This window comes from Danio rerio, chromosome 3 (assembly GCF_049306965.1).
Source record: "Danio rerio strain Tuebingen ecotype United States chromosome 3, GRCz12tu, whole genome shotgun sequence".
NCBI classification, from domain to species: domain Eukaryota; kingdom Metazoa; phylum Chordata; class Actinopteri; order Cypriniformes; family Danionidae; genus Danio; species Danio rerio.
Window position 1 is genome coordinate 40,007,094 of NC_133178.1, and position 17,827 is coordinate 40,024,920.

The 17,827-nt window shown below is 38.3% G+C and overlaps 1 protein-coding gene across 6 annotated transcripts in view; it reads right to left on the reverse strand.

Annotated features, from left to right (window-relative positions):
* sdk1a (sidekick cell adhesion molecule 1a) overlaps window positions 1–17,827 on the reverse strand; it is a 534,279-nt gene that overhangs the window by 50,237 nt on the left and 466,215 nt on the right. For 4 of the 6 annotated variants that reach the window (XM_073944925.1, XM_681594.9, XM_009299695.5 and 1 more), the window contains 5 exons: window positions 13,420–13,614; window positions 8,908–9,109; window positions 5,871–5,974; window positions 2,434–2,504; window positions 1,640–1,772 (listed from right to left, as the gene is read on the reverse strand). In XM_073944925.1, coding sequence (XP_073801026.1) covers window positions 1,640–1,772; window positions 2,434–2,504; window positions 5,871–5,974; window positions 8,908–9,109; window positions 13,420–13,614 — 705 coding nt within the window. The remainder of the gene's footprint in view (window positions 1–1,639; window positions 1,773–2,433; window positions 2,505–5,870; window positions 5,975–8,907; window positions 9,110–13,419; window positions 13,615–17,827) is intronic. The other 2 variants (XR_012401153.1, XR_012401152.1) reach the window with 1 other exon arrangement.

The window sequence follows — 17,827 nt, forward strand, 5'->3', positions numbered from 1 at the left end:
CAGAGCAGAAACACTGTTCATGGTGAAGGTAATAAACAGGTTTGCTGCTGTAGTTGCTGTTAACAGTGTTCCACTGTGTTTAGCTGACCACTACGACTTGCCCGATTCAGCTAAAGAACAGACACTAAACTGAAAAGGTGTCTGCTCTGCTGTTAAAGCAGAAACTGAGAGTCACTGCACAGTACAGCAAGAGTTAAAAGTAAAGAAAAAATGCAGTCCTGCATTCAGAAAGTGAATAAATAGTGACTGATAGCTCCCTGGTGTGTACAGTTTGCATGTGTAGGGTAACATGGATATAATGTCATCGACAGGTCATGCAATGTTTTAAAATCATAGATTTCATTCATTCGTTCTGCTTAGCCCCTATTTATTAGGGGTTGCCACAGTGGAATGAACCGCCAACTATTCAGGCATATGTTTTATGCAGCGCCCTTCCAGCCACAACCCAGTACTAGGAAACACCCATACACTCTTACATTAACACACACACTCATACACTATCCCAAGTCCAAAGACATGTGGTACAGGTGAATTGGGTAGGCTAAATTGTCCGTAGTGTATGAGTATGTATGGATGTTTCCCAGAGACGGGTTGCAGCTGGAAAGACATCTGCTGTGTAAAACGTGCTGGATAAGTTGGCGGTTCATTCCGCTGTGGTGACCCCGGATTAATAAAGGGACTAAGCCGAAAAAAAAAAGAATATTAATACTTATAAAGGAAAACTGCACAACATAATATGCTCCTAAAAATGCTATGCTGATATCCCCGACGACACACTGAGAATGACATTCATAGTCATACAAAACACACCCGCGCTGCAAAAGAAACACAAATTGACTGGACCTGAGCAGAGACTGCCCCAGAAACTGACAGAGACCTTGTTAGCTTCTGAAGCACCTGCTAACTTTTCAATGTAAGCTGTTAAGCCTGAACAAATAGAGCATAGCTCCGGTAATTTCCTCTTGGCATTTAGGTTGATTTCAGCAGGGAGGCGCATTGGCCACTTAACGGGCCTCAGATTTTAACATGTCGGACGGCTGGAGAGCGGAGGAGAGATATTGCACTCATGCCCTGACCGGTGCAGAACATAGGGAGAGGAATTAAATATGCCTCCGTGCTCGGCTGCTCCGGGCTTGTGCATTTAAATGCTGTCAACACTGCTGAGTCCAATTTGTCAAAGGAGATTTAGCAGCCGGATCCAGGCTGCGGAAAAAGAGGCCGTCGGCGCGAACACTTGAGCTTGAACTCATGATTCCGCACCTCACACAGGCTGAGCGCGTAATGAGTTCACCTACGCTCAGCCATCCGGCGGAAATTTATTCTCTAACTGCAGGGAGGACGAGCGTCCTGACGCTTCGATAACGCTCAAACATGCACAATATTCACCTTATTAATGTGGATTTCATTACTTGCCACTGCTGATTGTGTCCCAGTTTCATACCTCCACTTTCTTTTCCACAGTGAAGCTGGCAAATACAATATTCATCTTTGCACAAAGGCACACGTCAGAAACGTTAAGGAATGTGTTTTTTTTCAATAACTGGATGGGTTAAAGTGTTGAAAGAAGCACTGGAGCTATAAATCACGCCTGCGTGCAGACGTTTCTGGTTCAAGAGGAGAGCCTCCTCCCGCTAGTTACCTGTCAGTTCGGTGCGCAGCTGGGAGCTGTTGACGGGCCGCTTTGAGTCCTGCGGAGTGCTGTCATACTGCAGCTCGCGGTAGTAGAGCCGATAGCCCACCAGAACCCCATTCACACTCTCCTCCTTGGGCGTCTGCAGAGGCACAGATTTAATTAAAGGTCACATTCCGCTGGCTGTTCTCACGGTCCTTATTAAAGCACGGCCTGATAAAAAAAAAGCCGTCCCAGTTGTAACTGACAGACATTGCTGACTGATCTTCCATCGCGCGTCGGTGCGCGACGTTTGCCGCCAAACGGATAAGATAAATAAAAGATGAGGATTTAATTTCTGAGCCGTTCAGTCAGTGGGTAATTAACAAAGCTCGGAGCTGAGTGTAATCAACTCGGCCTACGGCTCTGCTGATAAAACAGACAGTAGTGAGAAGATCCAGGACTCATAGGTCAGTGAATAAAGGTTTCAGCTACTAATTAATATCCCTTCAGATTGCAGGATCGCTGTCGCACATGGGTATTAATTATCCAGGGCTCGCTGAAGCCCTCTGCCAGCTTGGTAAATGTGCGAGTATCAATACAGCATGTCATTAATTTATGCAATCCTGCATGAGGAATACTAAGAGACGCAGAGCGGGGTAAGGCTCGCTATTGACAAAAGTCAGATCATTAAACAGAACAGGGCTGTAATTTCACCGGTGATAGCCTGCAACATGTTGGAGCCGGTTTGTTATTTGGCCACCAGATAAATGTAATGGGGGTCAGGAGTTCACTCGACCTCGGGCGGGCCAGTTTTAGCGTACCTGCCACTGCACCAGCACAGATGTCGTCGTGGATGGCTTCACGGATTGAATCATGGGTGCTTCATCAGGAACTGCAGACGTACAGAAAACATGAGTTAAACTACTTTTTAGACTTTATTTGTTTGTCATTGTGTGATTTCATGTGACTGTTTCTTCTGTGGAACATAAAAGCAAGACTTCAGAAGAATATCCTGGTTGCTCTTTTCAACTTAATGCAAAATAATGATAAATAAGGATTTGGAAAATCACAAAAGCACAACAAACATTATATAAGTTGTTCATATCCCTTCTAGAATTCAGTCTTCTGAAATTGTACAGGAGATTTCTGTGAGACAAAACGTATTTACAGATATTTGAGATCTGGCTCATGTGGAACGTTTGTTTCAGATGAACTGGCATCAGTTATAAAATGAAAACACACACTCAAATAAACTTTCTTGACTCATTATCTAAACTCTCAAGAATTAATTCAAGCTTGCTAATCAGTCTTAAAGTGTGCATGAGCTTGAGATGCTATTTTCTTATTCATCAGAAAATAATTTGGATGGTTTTTATTTGCTGTTGGTCAATTGCATGTATACGTGAGATTTTTTTGTTCACCACCACGTTTTGCAAAACATTTCATCAAAGAGGAGAGATTTAGTTGTCACGTCATTTCATTTTCATCCGCTTATCCGGGGCCGGGTCATGGGGAAACAGTCTTAGAGGAGAACTCCAGGCTTTTCTCTCCCCAGCTACTTCTTCCAGCTTCTCCGGGGGGATCCAGAGGCATTCCCAGGCCAGCCGAGACATAGTCCCTCCAGCGTGTCCTGGGTCTTCCCCGAAGCCTCCTCCTGGTGGGACATGCCTGGAACACTTCCCTAGGTAGGCATCCAGGAGGCATTCGAAACAGATGCCCAAGCCACCTCAGCTGACTTCTCTCAATGTGGAGGAGCATCGGCTCTACTCCTAGCTCCTCCTGGGTGACAGAGCTCCTCCCCCATCTATAAGGGTGCGTCCTGCCACCCTGCGAAGGAAACTCATTTTGGCCACTTGTATTCGAGATCTTGACCTTTCGGTCACGATCCAGAGCTCATAGGTGAGAGACAGAAAATAAGGAAAAAATTAAACTAGTTTCATTAAAGATTACTAGGGCTCACAATGAAGGTTATGTGCATTAGAGCTGAAGATCTTTGCCAGAACCTGTAGAAACTAGACAGGTTCGGGTTTAATTTCTATCATTTTAGACAGGGTCGGGTAAAGTCTGGATCAGATACATGGCCGGCCAGAAGTGCGATATGTACATTAATTATAGTAGCATTTTTTATGACACTGTATAACAATAATTCATATTTTTACAGTACTGTGACAGTCGGGTTTAGGGTTGGGGTGGGGGTAGGCATTAAAAATACAATTTATTAGGTAATTGAATAGATAGCATAAATACTACTCTGTACTGTTGGATTTAGGGTGGGGGTGGGCGTTAATAAAAAAAACAATAAATGGGAAATTTCATAAATAATATGAATAATTCTTGTTAACTTCCAGCCGCAGCCATATCCTGTCTAGCAACAACCCTGAGCTCGGGCTTGTGCTCGTGCTCTGACTTGCGCTGTAAATAAATGGTCATGTGATGCATTTCGATTAGGGCGAGAATGTAATCAAATTGTTTGTTACAACATCAAAACTCATCCCTGCAAAGGTAAATCAAACAATGATGGCGAATTTAAAAAGAGCTAATTTTGTGGAGTGGGAAAATGATCAGCAAACGGTCAGGAAAACTGACGAGGTCAATCGGTACATTGAAACCGCTACCATGGAAATTGAAATGGATGTTCTTGGCTGGTGGAAGATGAACAAACAATTATACCCAAAACTAGAAAAATTAGCCAGAACAGTAGTACTATGCATCCCAGCCAGTAGCAGCAGCAGTGAAAGGGTGTTCATTGCTGCTCAGTGAGCGCAGGACTCTGCAAAAGCCATCTACAGTGGATTCAATAATGCTCCTCCACAAAAACACATTGCCTAATCTTTGTGGGAAAATGTTTTTCAAATTATAACTAAATATTAATTAGATCATGGTTAATGTACTGTAGACAGAGTATATATGCTATAGCTGGCATTATTGTGAAGAATATTGTGCGATTATAGGCTGGATTGTGAAGAGAAGTGGCGATACAAATCCTGTAGAGCCTTTATCTTAATTTCGTTATTACCAAATACCTGACGTAATTTGGAATTCATTTTTTTTTTAATTTCTTAGGAAAGACTTTTTTTTTTAAATTACTATTGTTATTCTTTTTATTAGGTTAATCTTAGTTAAAGCAATAAATTATACACAATATTGATACTTATATAAGCACTGATACAATTCAACAAAGAAGACATTTTCAAGAAAACACAATTATACACTAAATAAGTATATAAATAAAAGGTAAAATACCACATATATACACAAACATAATATATAAAAACATAAAATAACAAAATAAAAAATATAAAAAACAAACAAAAGAACAAATAAAATAAAACAAACAAACAAACAAACAAAAAAAAAAAAAATAAATAAATTGTGAAAACTTATTGGTCACACTTTACAATAGGGTTCATTAGTTAATGTTACTTAATGCATTTACTAACATGAACAAACAATGAAACATTAATTAATGAAAATAAAGTTGTTTATTGTGAGCATGTTAACTCACGGTGCATTAACTAATGTTAACAAGCATGAGTTTGGATGTTAATAATGCATTAGTAAATATTCAATTATGATTAATAAATGCTGTACAAGTGTTATGAGTCATGATTAGTTCATGTTACATTAGTTCATCTATACATTTGATATGAATAAATTATGTTAAAACACATATAAACCACTCATTTTAGAAAAAGAGCTGTGTGACATTTGAATAATGTCTGGCTGTGAATGGTTTTGGGCTTTTAAAAATCTGTCAATCAATATGTACTTGTCGGGCTCGGGCTGAATTCTGTCAGGCCTAACTTTTGTGGCCCGATTCCAGCTCTAATGTGCATCGATAAATGACTTGCAAAAAAATAGATGTCAAGTTTTTTTTTTTTTTTACATTTGAAATTTTTGTTATTAGTTTTCTCTGAACTTTCCAACAGACCACGCTAGCCTACTAAGGAGTCCCAGCTTCTCAATTTGGAAAACCTTGATATTCTTTTATAATCTTTTTTGAAGCTTCATAAGTTTATCCTATTCACTGCTTCCTGCAACAACAACAATAATAAAAAATCTTCTTTTGTGTTCCACTAAAAATGAAAGTTTAAAATAACATAGAGAGTGAGTAAATAATGACAGAATTAAATGAGTTCCCAGACTCCAGCTTCCTAGTAAATGGTGCAGATAAGACTGTAGCTCCTCTATGACTTTTATTTGAATCAATAGCGCATCAAGCAAAGCCAGTGGATACAACATGCTCATTATTACTCACCATCTTGTAAAGTGGTAATTGCATCCGTCTCTTGGCTGTACTTGCTGTCTCCGACGTCATTAGTCGCCATCATTCTCAGCTTGTATGAAGTGAAGGGTTTCAGCCTGAGGGATTGCACAGCTCGTCAGCTCTCTCATATTGGACAAAGACCTTTCCCATCACAAATGATGTGGCTCAGCAGTGCATGTATGAGCTAGTATCTATAAATGTCAGGGACACAATCCATTGAAGCCCAAGGGCACGCGCTGGCAATTACAGAGTTTTATCTTAAAGCACTTGAGGCAGAGAGGTGAGGACGACAAGAAGATACAAAACACTTCATATCAGAGAGCTCATATAAAGACATGAGCTCAGCATATGCCATTTAATGAAACCAGAAATATGACATGAACAACTTGCGGTGCAAGTAAAATGGAACAGTAAATGCTGTACAATTAAATTGAATTTTCAATTTCTTAATTAGGATTTATATGAATGATTTGAACCATTATAATATAATAGATACTAAATAATTTCAAATGTACAACCGTTATGTTTGCCAGCGGTGTTGACATTGCGGATGACTGGAGAACACTCCCTGTCATTCACCTAAACTACATATCCTATCATGTCCTTCAGTCACACACCAGCTTCAACTCACCTTTTGATTACACAGCTATTGACTATCAAGACTGATTACACACATGCTATGAATCCTCCAGTCACTTTAGCACATTGCTAAGTCTTGTTATACTGCAAGTGAACTTTACAAAGCATTTCATTGTCCTGCCTTACCATTTTTTTTACCCTTTGTAATGTTTTTTTGATTGTTTGCTGCCTGCCTTGACCCGTTCACCTACTCAACATTGTTTGAGATGTCTTTTTCATGACAACTTGACATGACAAACTAAGACAACATAACTTGTCATAAATCTGTCATAGACATGATTCTCATGAGGCCATAATAATTATGACATGAATATTTTTATGATCAGTTTTTAGTGGAACAAATTAAATTTTTCATTGAAATGTCTCTTTTAAATTGTCAGTACTCTGTTAACTAATTTTATAACAGCTTTATTAATATTTAATGATTTTTTAATGACAAAATCAATTTGTACAACTGTAACTGAGGTCAAGAAAAGTATAAATGATGCTATATAAGTATAAAATCTCTTTCATATTTATAAGATGTGTCATGTCATGATCATAAAGGTTTCATGATAGTCTTATGAACACCCCCTTATGGGACAGTATTACCCAATCAGCAAATGTAAATCTTGTCATGTTTGCATGTCCTACGCTTTCTTACTTAATTTGGAAAAACACAAACCTATAACTACCAGTAAAGGGAATGTGTGGTAAAATCTAATCTGTTCAATTCCCATTTACCCAAAACACACTACACAAGCCAATTGGGCTCATTAACGAACTAAACATGTCGTTTAGGTCTCATAACTGATTTCTGTCGATTTAGATGAGTTGCATGGTGCTTTCCAAATGAGGGGGCTTCTTCCGCTATCCGCATTGGTTGGTTAAAGGGAATATTTCTCCCACGATGCCCCACTCCTAAAAGCCTCCAGCTGGTAAAGACACAAATCAGTCCTGAATAATCCATTTAGCAACAATCTGGCTGTTTAAAAAAGCACTCAAACGCTGATGGCTGAGAGAGTTTTCAACTGAGAGAGGGGACTCATCATAATCAAAACGAGATGGCCCTCTGAATGCATATAAAATACTATTCGACTGCCCATATAATCATAGCTGCGGATCCAACATAACTCATATGCAAAAAGCGCAAGCACCCATAGCCCAAGGTACTGATTGTTTCTCACTCTCTCAAATTGGATTGAGTATCATAAATTGCCGCAGTGGAAAAAAGGCTCCTACGCATTTAATAACACTCCTTCCATACTGCCCTTATTGCACAGCCCTCATGAGCCCAGCAGGAACCACATGTGAACGTGAAGCAGTGCAGAGTAAAATAAAAGCTCAGTCTTAAGGGGTTTCACTCTTTGGGGATTGAGAAATGGCAAACGAGTAGAAATATTAGATATTAGATTTTTGCAGATATCCGATAAGCGATTTTTAAACTCAATTTGGTTGATAGCCAATGGGGATATCAATATATTATTTTTATTTGCATGCATTTTTGGAAAGTGTAAATTTAGTGTGAAGGTTGGGATTTTTATTCCATATAATCAGCAGCAGCCACTGCTGCATTGTTGGTTTACGCGACTAAACCATTTTTATACCACCACAAGTAAAAATCAAATGGCAGCATCATGGTCAGTAGAAATGGTCCAGACTTTCCTATCCCTGGTAGCTGAAGGGCAGATTGGACAAGCTAGAACACATTTTTTTTTTTTAAGCAAGACAACTAGTAAACTGCAGTGGAGCTACAAACCAAGCCAAGCAAGACTGAACCAAATTGAGTTGAATCGTACTCCACAGTGGAAAAGCAGCTTTAGTTATCTTGCCTTTTAGTTACATTTTTATTAGTAAAACAGAAGCTCCTCGATATATCAAATTTTGGATGGAGCAGGCACAATATCTGTGATGGGATCCCAACCAACCAACAATTTTCAAAAGCAATCCAGAAAAAGAAAAGCCCTTGTCTGGTTTTTACCACGTTTTCAGATTTTACCACATTCTCACTCAGTTATTTACTTGTTTATTTTATTTTTTGGATTCTGTTTTGTGTCTTATCTGCTTTCTGGAACCGTTCTTCACCAGACTCAAACCCCGTCGTCAACTCCTCAATGCGTCCCAAGTCCGTCGATGTACATTGTTGGCTAACGGGACAAAATGGTAACAGCGGGAAAGCTGTCCAAATGGAGGTAAGCGGTCAGCTAGTAAGTGTGAAAAGGAATGGCGTCATACTGCCCAGTAGCGTTCATTTAAAATATTGAAATGCAACCATGCATACCTCTGGCTACATAATTCGTGGTCTTCAGAAATGTATATAGGGCTACATTTTCAGAATGAGCCTATGTTGGATTTATCAGCTGATTTAAATAATCTGATAATACTGTGCATTTCTACAAAAGCAACTCACCTGTCCACCTCCCAGGAGCTATAATTGTGGCTTATGGCAGAGGAATGGGGGATCCATTCTCCACTGGGCAGCTCTTGGGTCTGTAGTGTAAAGTAGCGGACAGGAGATGAGCCGTCGCCTCCTGGGACCCAGTTGAGCAGTAGTTTGCGTGACTGCACATGGTCCTGTGGCACTCGGAGCTGGCGCGGAGGCTGTGGGCGCTCTGATGGAAGAGAAAGAGAAATGTGTGAGTTCAGGGGTCAAGCTTCTCTTGCTGACTGTTCACAATCATAGGACAGGACTCTTCTACTCATGTGTGCATCTTGCCCTGGCCTCTCCACCCTTCACACACAACTGCATAACCTCATCGATTTTAATGGGAGGAATCGATACAGAGAGGCATAATTGTTTATTTAGAGGTGCATGGTATCGACCGCCATTAAAGATGCAGATCATGCACGACGAAAGCCATGATTGCGACGGCCTTGTCCGCGCAGCTTTTAAAAAGACCAATCGAGCCATTTCAGGAGGTCAAAGGATGATATGCAATCGCTTTCCATCTTTAACCCGAACCATCTGTCTGTCTTCAAATTGATTTGTTTGTGAGCAGTGTAGCTGTTGATGCACATCGTAACTCTTTAGCAGTTTAATAATGGCAAGGAATAATATGAATCATGTAGGAGTTGTGAGGGTTTAAACTTAGATTTGTGCTTAAAATTATTGGAAAGGTTTATTGGCAAACATGATTTTAGACTGAAAAAGAATAGTCATATAAAAAAGAGCTGTTTCAGAATGTACAGTAGCAAGATATTAATGTGTGTTTTCAGTCTCTTTTGGAAAATTGCTGTCCTTCTGAAACACCACCAGCAATTAATTTCTGTCATTTTTATCATTCAGAACAATCCACTGTTCTCAATATGTAATATAATATTATTGACACAAAGTTACCCCTGAGGGGTCTGAGGTGATTTTGGAGCACCTAGAAGCTTTTGACATGCCCTGACATTTGTGCATATATCAGCTACTTATTACGTAGTACTGGCCAACATGTATTTTATTTGTATTCAGCACAAACTGTGCTACAGCAATATGTGAGAAATATTGATGTACATGCTTGCGTTTTTGAAAAAATTAAATAAATTATGCATAGTTAGTAAGTTTTAGAGAAAAGATCTAGCTGAAATAAGGTCCAAAAAAAAAAGAAAAAAAAGTAGTAATCAGTCTTGTAGGCTAGAATATTTACTTCCCAATTATGTAAAACTTATTGTGTAATTATTTTTCAGCTAATTTCATCTTCAGGGTTTAAAATAATTTTTGGGGTGGGATCAAAATCATTGACGTAACGCCAATCTGCTAGTGGAGTGATGACACGTTGGTTTTTCATTATTGTTCATAGTGTTCATATTGTTCAAGTTTTCTTATCCTATGAGAAGAGCCTGCTTCATAATTATTCATGAGAGCATGTGCTTTCTGAAAGCAAGGCAGACTTGCCAAGCTGTGAGACCCAATGACTGGGTGAGACTGCGTCCATGATCTATGGGGTTTGTTGCATGTTTTTTTTCCCCTGTGATTCTGTCAGGCTTGATACAGCAAAGCTGTTGGTTTGCAGCAAGCATTTCAGTCGAGAGAGATATATGACAATTGGAAAATGGCAGACTTTGTCTTTTATCAGTTGAGTTTTTTACCATTCAGACAGATCGCCTATATCCATGCTGCTGTGTTTGCCTATATTTAAAATCCTCCAGACTACCGCCAGCGTCAATGGTTGGAATAGACAGGGCAAGAAACCTGCTGCACTGCTGTCCACTGTGTCTGCATTTAGACCCAGGGGTTAAGGAGGAGAGAAGTCCTCCTTATTTATAGTGTTTATATAAACATGACAACCTTTATGATTATATAACAAATTGTGGTTATGTGTATATGAAATTACAAATAACATATGTAGCAGGACATTAAATTACTCACTGTTTATTTCTTTGCATTTTAACTTTGTAAACTATAAAATAATGCGTCTCCGTATGGTTTGTGTCTGATTTTGTGAGCCAAAGACAACAGTTGCTCGCTCCCCTCTTTTTCCCTGCTCTGACGGCCATGCCCACTCCTCCCTCTGCTCGCAGAGCTCCACGCCCATCATGGAGCATTTTTTTTAAAATTCTGAAGTAGACTTGAACATGAAAAAGGGGGGTTTCATGGCCCTTTAACAATAGATGACAGTAAATTGTTAGTGTATTTTTGCTTTTAAATCTTCCAGTTTATTATGTTAGAAACATTATTGATTATTATTAATTGTATTAATAATGTGTATTAATTATTATTATTATTATTATTATTATTATTATTATTATTATTATTATTATAAGTATTTTGTGGAGTAGGTCATGCGTTGAAGATGTTTTAAAGGAGGAAAATATACACATAATATACAAATATAATATTACACTTTGGATTATGGATGTCTTGATTCAGTATTTGCCTTACATTATGGATGTCTGAATTCCAATATTTGTCTTTTCTTAATATATAAAAATATATATTTGTTGCAAAACATTGCATTTTTCAACACCTACTGGGTGAGACCTGCATAACAAGTGATGTATAATACATGATTGGTCTCAGCAGAGGCAATACAAATCAGTTATATCAGTCATATATACATGTATCAGTTAAATGTCATTAATTTGGAATAAATACTTCAGTTTAGTTAATTTAATTCACCTGTACCACATGTCTTTGGACTGTGGGGGAAACTGGAGCACCCGGAGGAAACCCATGCGAACAAAGGGAAAACTTGCAAACTCTACACAGAATTGTCAACTGACCCAGCTGGGACTTAAACCAGCGACCTTATTGTTGTGAGGCAACAGTGCTAACCCCTAAGCTACCATGTCATAATACTTCAAATTCTTAAAATTTATTAAAAATGTCGTAAAAATAGAGTGGGTCTCAACATAAACAGCATTCACTGCAGAAGACACCAAAAGAGCTGATGTGAAATTCAGTTGATTTATGGACTTTAACAAGTCCAGAAATAGCATAAATAGATTTATATGACAAAGTTATAACTGCATGAATAATGAGTTTATTATGACACCTTAATATTGTAAAGTAAACTCATAAGTTTTCCTTGCACAAAATAAAGTGGAGGTGTTATCCCGATCATGGTTATTTTTGCAACAGTTCTTGAAACAAACACATTTAGCTTTAATCTTATCAAGTAAAATATTCTTATTTAAAAATTCTAACATTATTTACTTATGATCTGTCGGTTACCATGGCTGCTTGCCTGATTTGTGTCAAAAGTAGGAGATGGTACAAAAATTGATACCTCGTCGATTTCTATTCAGAAAAAACTCTGTAAACTGCCCTTAAGTGGCAGCAAATCTTAATGAGCAAAAACACAGAGACATGAATTCAATTGATTTGCTCAGATGCTTGATTTATTCAGGACTGAAGCAAGTGCCTGTCTTTACAGAATCAATTCATTTAACTAATTTATCAAAAAAAAAAACAAAAAAAAAAACAATCATTACTGAATCATTTAGTAACAAAAACACCACTATATTGCTCAGAGGTGCACTTTGTACTTTCTTCAGAAGTATTAACTTACAAGTTTGGCCAGAGGTGAATTGGTCATGCCTAACTGAACCTGTTTTTCTCTAGGTTTTTTCCTTCACTTTCGTCAATTGGTGAAGTTTGTTCCTTGCCACTGGCTTGCTTGGATTGGGACTTGTGGATGGATTTGCTCATCACTGTTTGGACTACCAGCGAAAAAATTTAAACCACACTGAACTGAACTAAACTGAACTTTAACTTTGAAAACCGGACTGACACAGCTCACTAGAACTTTTGTTAATTTGACACACTCTACATAGTAAAAGGGTTATTGTGAAATAAAGATGACTTGAACTGAAGTTATATTGCATCTATATATCGTGTTTAAATATACCATGACTCAATATTAAGTACTCATTTATTGACTTCTTGGAAATGATCAATGTCAAATCTGCAACCATGCTTTTACTTGTGAAAACAGCACTGTTTTGGTTGTGATATGTTGCTTTATTGTATGTATTTCACTGTGGTCATGTCATTGGCCCATGAATATTTCCTGCTTATTATCAAAATATTTCATAACTGTAACAAGAGGCAATTCAATCATAACTTAATGTTTACTTAACTACTATAACAATATTTATCACTATGTTGCTCTTTTTGGATTCTCGGAAACTATGGAAATTAAAAATGTAAAACAGGAAATACGTTGGGACCATAGTTTTTGTTTACATCCCTCAAAATGGTCTATACCATAAGACATAAATATGAAAACCGAGTTTTTCGATGTGTGTGTGTGCAGTTATACTCATTTGTATTGACTTCTTCACTAGATTCTCTTTCACACAGAGTTGTTTAATGATTTATTGTGGTTAAAGTAAAACTCTTTTTCAGCATCTTTCAGAAATGCAACTTTTCCCACACAAGTGGATAAACATTACTATCAAGTGTAGAGTTATGTACTGTATGTGTTTGCTTCACCTCTGATCTCAGTAGTTATGACCACAGCCTGTGCAGGCGATCCCCAGCCCTGCTCAGTCTTGGCGGAGATGCGGAAGATGTAGGCCGACTCTGGGGTCAGGCTGGAGGCGGTGAACTGACGGGTATCAGGGCCCACCTCTATTGTGATGAACTGGTTGGGATCTCCAGAATCCAGACGGTAAGCCACCTGGTATCCTGCAAAACAGTGATTAGATCATCTGAGGTGAGTGCTGATCCCCTCTCCTTTCTCATGTCTAACGCGAGACAGCTTCACCCACATCAAAAGTCTGAATAACTATTCCACAAACTTTAAGAGACAGGCATGGTTTTAAGAATTCAAAGTGCAGGTGAGAAAAAAAAATCCTCAAAACGGCATTTGTAGTAGAGAAACAATCTTTGGAAAAACAACAGCAGGTTTATGAGATGAACAGCTTTCAAAAAGGCTTCAGTGCTCTGGAAAATTTGGTCTATCAGCATCTACTTTAAATTCAGTTCTGGTTAACGTCTGCAGTCATTGCTTTCCTTTACTGCAAAAAGGCTTTATTTAAATATGCTTTTTTCATCGATGAAGTCGACTGCCTTCACTCCTTCTATCAAATTCAATTCAAATGTCAAACTCAATACAAAGAAGAAAAAGAGAAAGCAGCACAAATGAAATGGTGAAGCACAACAAACCTGAATTAGATGAAACAGGGTTTTTTTTTACACAGTACCATTGGTGTGCTTCAAGACTAAACAACAATTTTTTTCTCAGTTATATTGTATGCCCATTTATCATTATCGTCTATTACCACTCTTATAAAGTTAATGAAAAACAACCAAATATGTTGGTGAAAAACAGATTCACCAGTTTGAATAGTACAAAATAAAGCTGTACAATACAGGACAAATTTGATATTTATTAATATACTTTATTTTTCTGCAATTAAACACAAGCATTTTAGCAAAATTGCCTCACAGCAAGAAGGTCGCTGGTTCGAACCCCGGCTGAGTCAGTTGGCATTTCTGTGTGAGGTTTACATGTTCTCCCTGTGTTTGTGGGGGTTTCCTTCGTGTCCAAAACATGTGGTATACAGCAGGTGAATTGGGTAAGCTAAATTGTTCATAGTGTATGTGTGTGAACGAGTGTGTAAGGATGTTTCCCAGTGATGGGTTGCAGCTAGAAGGGCATCCGTTGTTTAAAACGTGCTAAATAAGTTGGCGGTTCATTCTGCTGTGGCGACCCCAGATTAATAAAGAAGTTTGAATATCTCTATTTGACACTTTTCTGCCATCCAGACTCATTCTAAAAACGTACGCCATATACATTTCTAAAGAGATCGCCAAATATGTCCCAGGAGCTACTTTTTTAGCAAATTCACCAGAGACCGCTACATACGCTTTTTGAGATCTCAGATTTCTCACACGAGTGCCATTGGCACCTGCTGTTCTTGCGGAAATCCACCAGAGGTCGCTGTCGACTGTTTGACTATCTGAATGATTGAATGACTAACCGATCGACTGACCCTAATCCTTCCCTGAACCCAACCAATAGTATTTTGAAAAGCACTGATTGACCTGTTTCTTTTAAAAATTAAAATGCAGCTATACGTACTTCTGGCTCCAGAAACGTTTATAGGGCTACGATTTTTAGAATAAGCCCATGTTGGTTTTCTGGCAGCCTAACATTATTCATGTACAGAAATTATCACAATGCAATAAACACTTTTCTTACTTTGCTTTGTCTCGCTTGAAATCAAAATATCTAAAACTTCCTAGATCAAGTAAAAGTATCATTTTGTTTTCAACTTGAGAAGAAATAAGTCAAAGTTATACAAAGTTTTTCTTAAAGTTGGCAAAACTATCTGCCAGGGGGTTAAGTAAAATAATGTTGTTTAACTTCAAACAAGACAAAAATCAAGTAAGATTTATTTATCCCCCCCCCCAATTTCTTTCTTTCCCTATTTTTAAATTATTTGAGAATGTACACACAGCGGAATGAAACGCCAACTTATACAGCATATGTTATACACAGCCGATGCTCTTCCAGCTGCAACCCAGTACAGGGAAACATCCATACACACTCATTCACACACAGACTCATGAACTACGGCCAATTTAGTTTATTCAATTCACATATAGTGCATGTCTTTAGACTGTGGGGAAATCAGAGCACCCGGAGGAAACCCACGCACACATGGGGAAAAACTCCACACAAAAATGCCAACTGACCCAGCCTAGACTTGAACCAGTGACCTTCTTGCTGACAGTGCTGAGCCACTGAACCACCATGTTGAGCAAACATATTTTATATCATCCTAAAATATCTAAAACATACAAAGTGTATCTATATACAGTTAAAGTCAGAATTATTAGCCCCCTGCATATTTTTTTTCAGTTTTCTGTTTAACAGAGAGCAGATTTTTTTCAACACATTTCTAAACATAGTTTTATTAACTCATCTCTAATAACTGATTTATTTTATCTTTATCATGATGACAGTAAATAATATTTTACTAGATATTTTTCAAGAAACTTCTATACAGCTTAAAGGACATTTAAAGGCTTAATTAGGTTAACTAGGCAGATTAGGGTAAGTAGGCAAGTTATTGTATACTGATGGTTTGTTCTGTAGACTATCAGAAAAAATAAAGCCTAAAGGGGCTAATAATTTTGTCCCTAAAATGGGGTTTAAAAAATTAAAAACTGTTTTCATTCTAGTCAAAATAAAACAAATAAGAATTTCTTTAGAAGAAAAAATATTATCCGACATACTGTGAAAATTTCTTGTTTTGTTAAGCATAATATTGGAAATATTTTAAAAAAATTCAAAGGGGGCTAATAATTTTGACTTTTACTGTATATATATATATATATATATATATATATATATATATATATATATATATATATATATATATATATATATTTCTATTTTAATATTTAATATTTTTTAAATATATTTTTCTTTGTTCATGTATTAATTATTGTCAATGTATTAAAATATGCACAAAAATATTTAAATGTAAAAAAAAATGAATAAATAAACAAATAAATAAATAAATCAATTAAACTAAAACATTAGAAACAAGGCATTCTAAATGAATCTAAAAAACACATTATTAATAAATTATTGTAGTAAACTACACAATATTGCTGGCAGACGATTTCCAATAGACACAGAAAAAAAATCATATTTCCAACTCAGACGCTGAACAAGCACGGTTTGACCCAGAAGGGCTGCAACGTACAAGGCACAACAAGCTGGGTCTGCCGAGCGTCCAACTGAATCATGTCCGAGGGAATGACATGTGTTGCAAACCTCGAGCAAAACAAATGATAACATTATCGCAAAGCATGTTGGAAATGGAATGTGTGGGCAGAGCTAGGCCGTGGGAGAGACGGAACATTATTCAAGCGTCTATTTATCTTTCGGGATGCTTGCGCTGCACGTCGGCCCCCTCGGCTGCTGTGCAAAACGAAATTAGGCCATCCCACATTGTGAGTCTGCAGCACTTGGGGGCTGCCACTTCATCCTAATGTCCACTTCAGCCATGAGGGCCACTGGAAAAATCACACGCATTCATCCACTAACACACACACATGCACATTGAAGCACTCCCCTTCTGCTTACTTCCATGTCAGGATCTATATTTCCAGACATACTAAGAGAGCTGTTCCCTCAACATTCATGTGGCTCTGACCTGTGCTTTGTTTATTAGGGCTTTGGTTTTGGGAGAGGGTTTCCACTGCGAGGGCATCGGCCCATGTGATTGGTTGGGTCACCACCCCACAAACTCCTGCAGCTCTATTTTCCTCATTCATTGCCCACTGATTACCCGTCCTGCAGCGGCCAGCAGAAGCCCTCACAAGGGCAGAGAGGGCAGGAAAGCCCAGCTCTACTAAATCTCAGTGAGCGCATTTTCATCAACACCAGCTTTCCATGCATTTGCCTTTCTACAGATGCAGCGAATTAGCGGCATGCTGGGAAATCTCCTTCCTCTTTTCTCAAAGAGCTCTCTCTCTCTCTTTGACTTCAATCTGCATAACCAGCATCCCTTGATCTGACATGGAAACAGTGTGCAAAATAATGCAAAAATTTGTCTGGCAGTGCCGCTGTGTTGATGTAATTAACAGCCAGGTTCTGCTGGTATTTCTGCCTTTACATCTATTTAGCTTCAGAATACAAGGTTTGATTTAGCATGGGACTTTTAGCACAGTTTCCTCTGTCAAAGCCTCCAGTACTGTGTGCTTGAGCGAGGCGGCTGGAGTCAGATTAAACGCATCTACAAGATCTGCTGCGAAATCCAAAGCAAACTCCCATTCCCAGCTACGGACTTCAACGGTTTGCTGAAGCTTCTGGAAACGCACGGCACATTTTTCCAGCAGCTCTGAAAACAGGATTACATTCAGGCTTTGCTGTAAACAA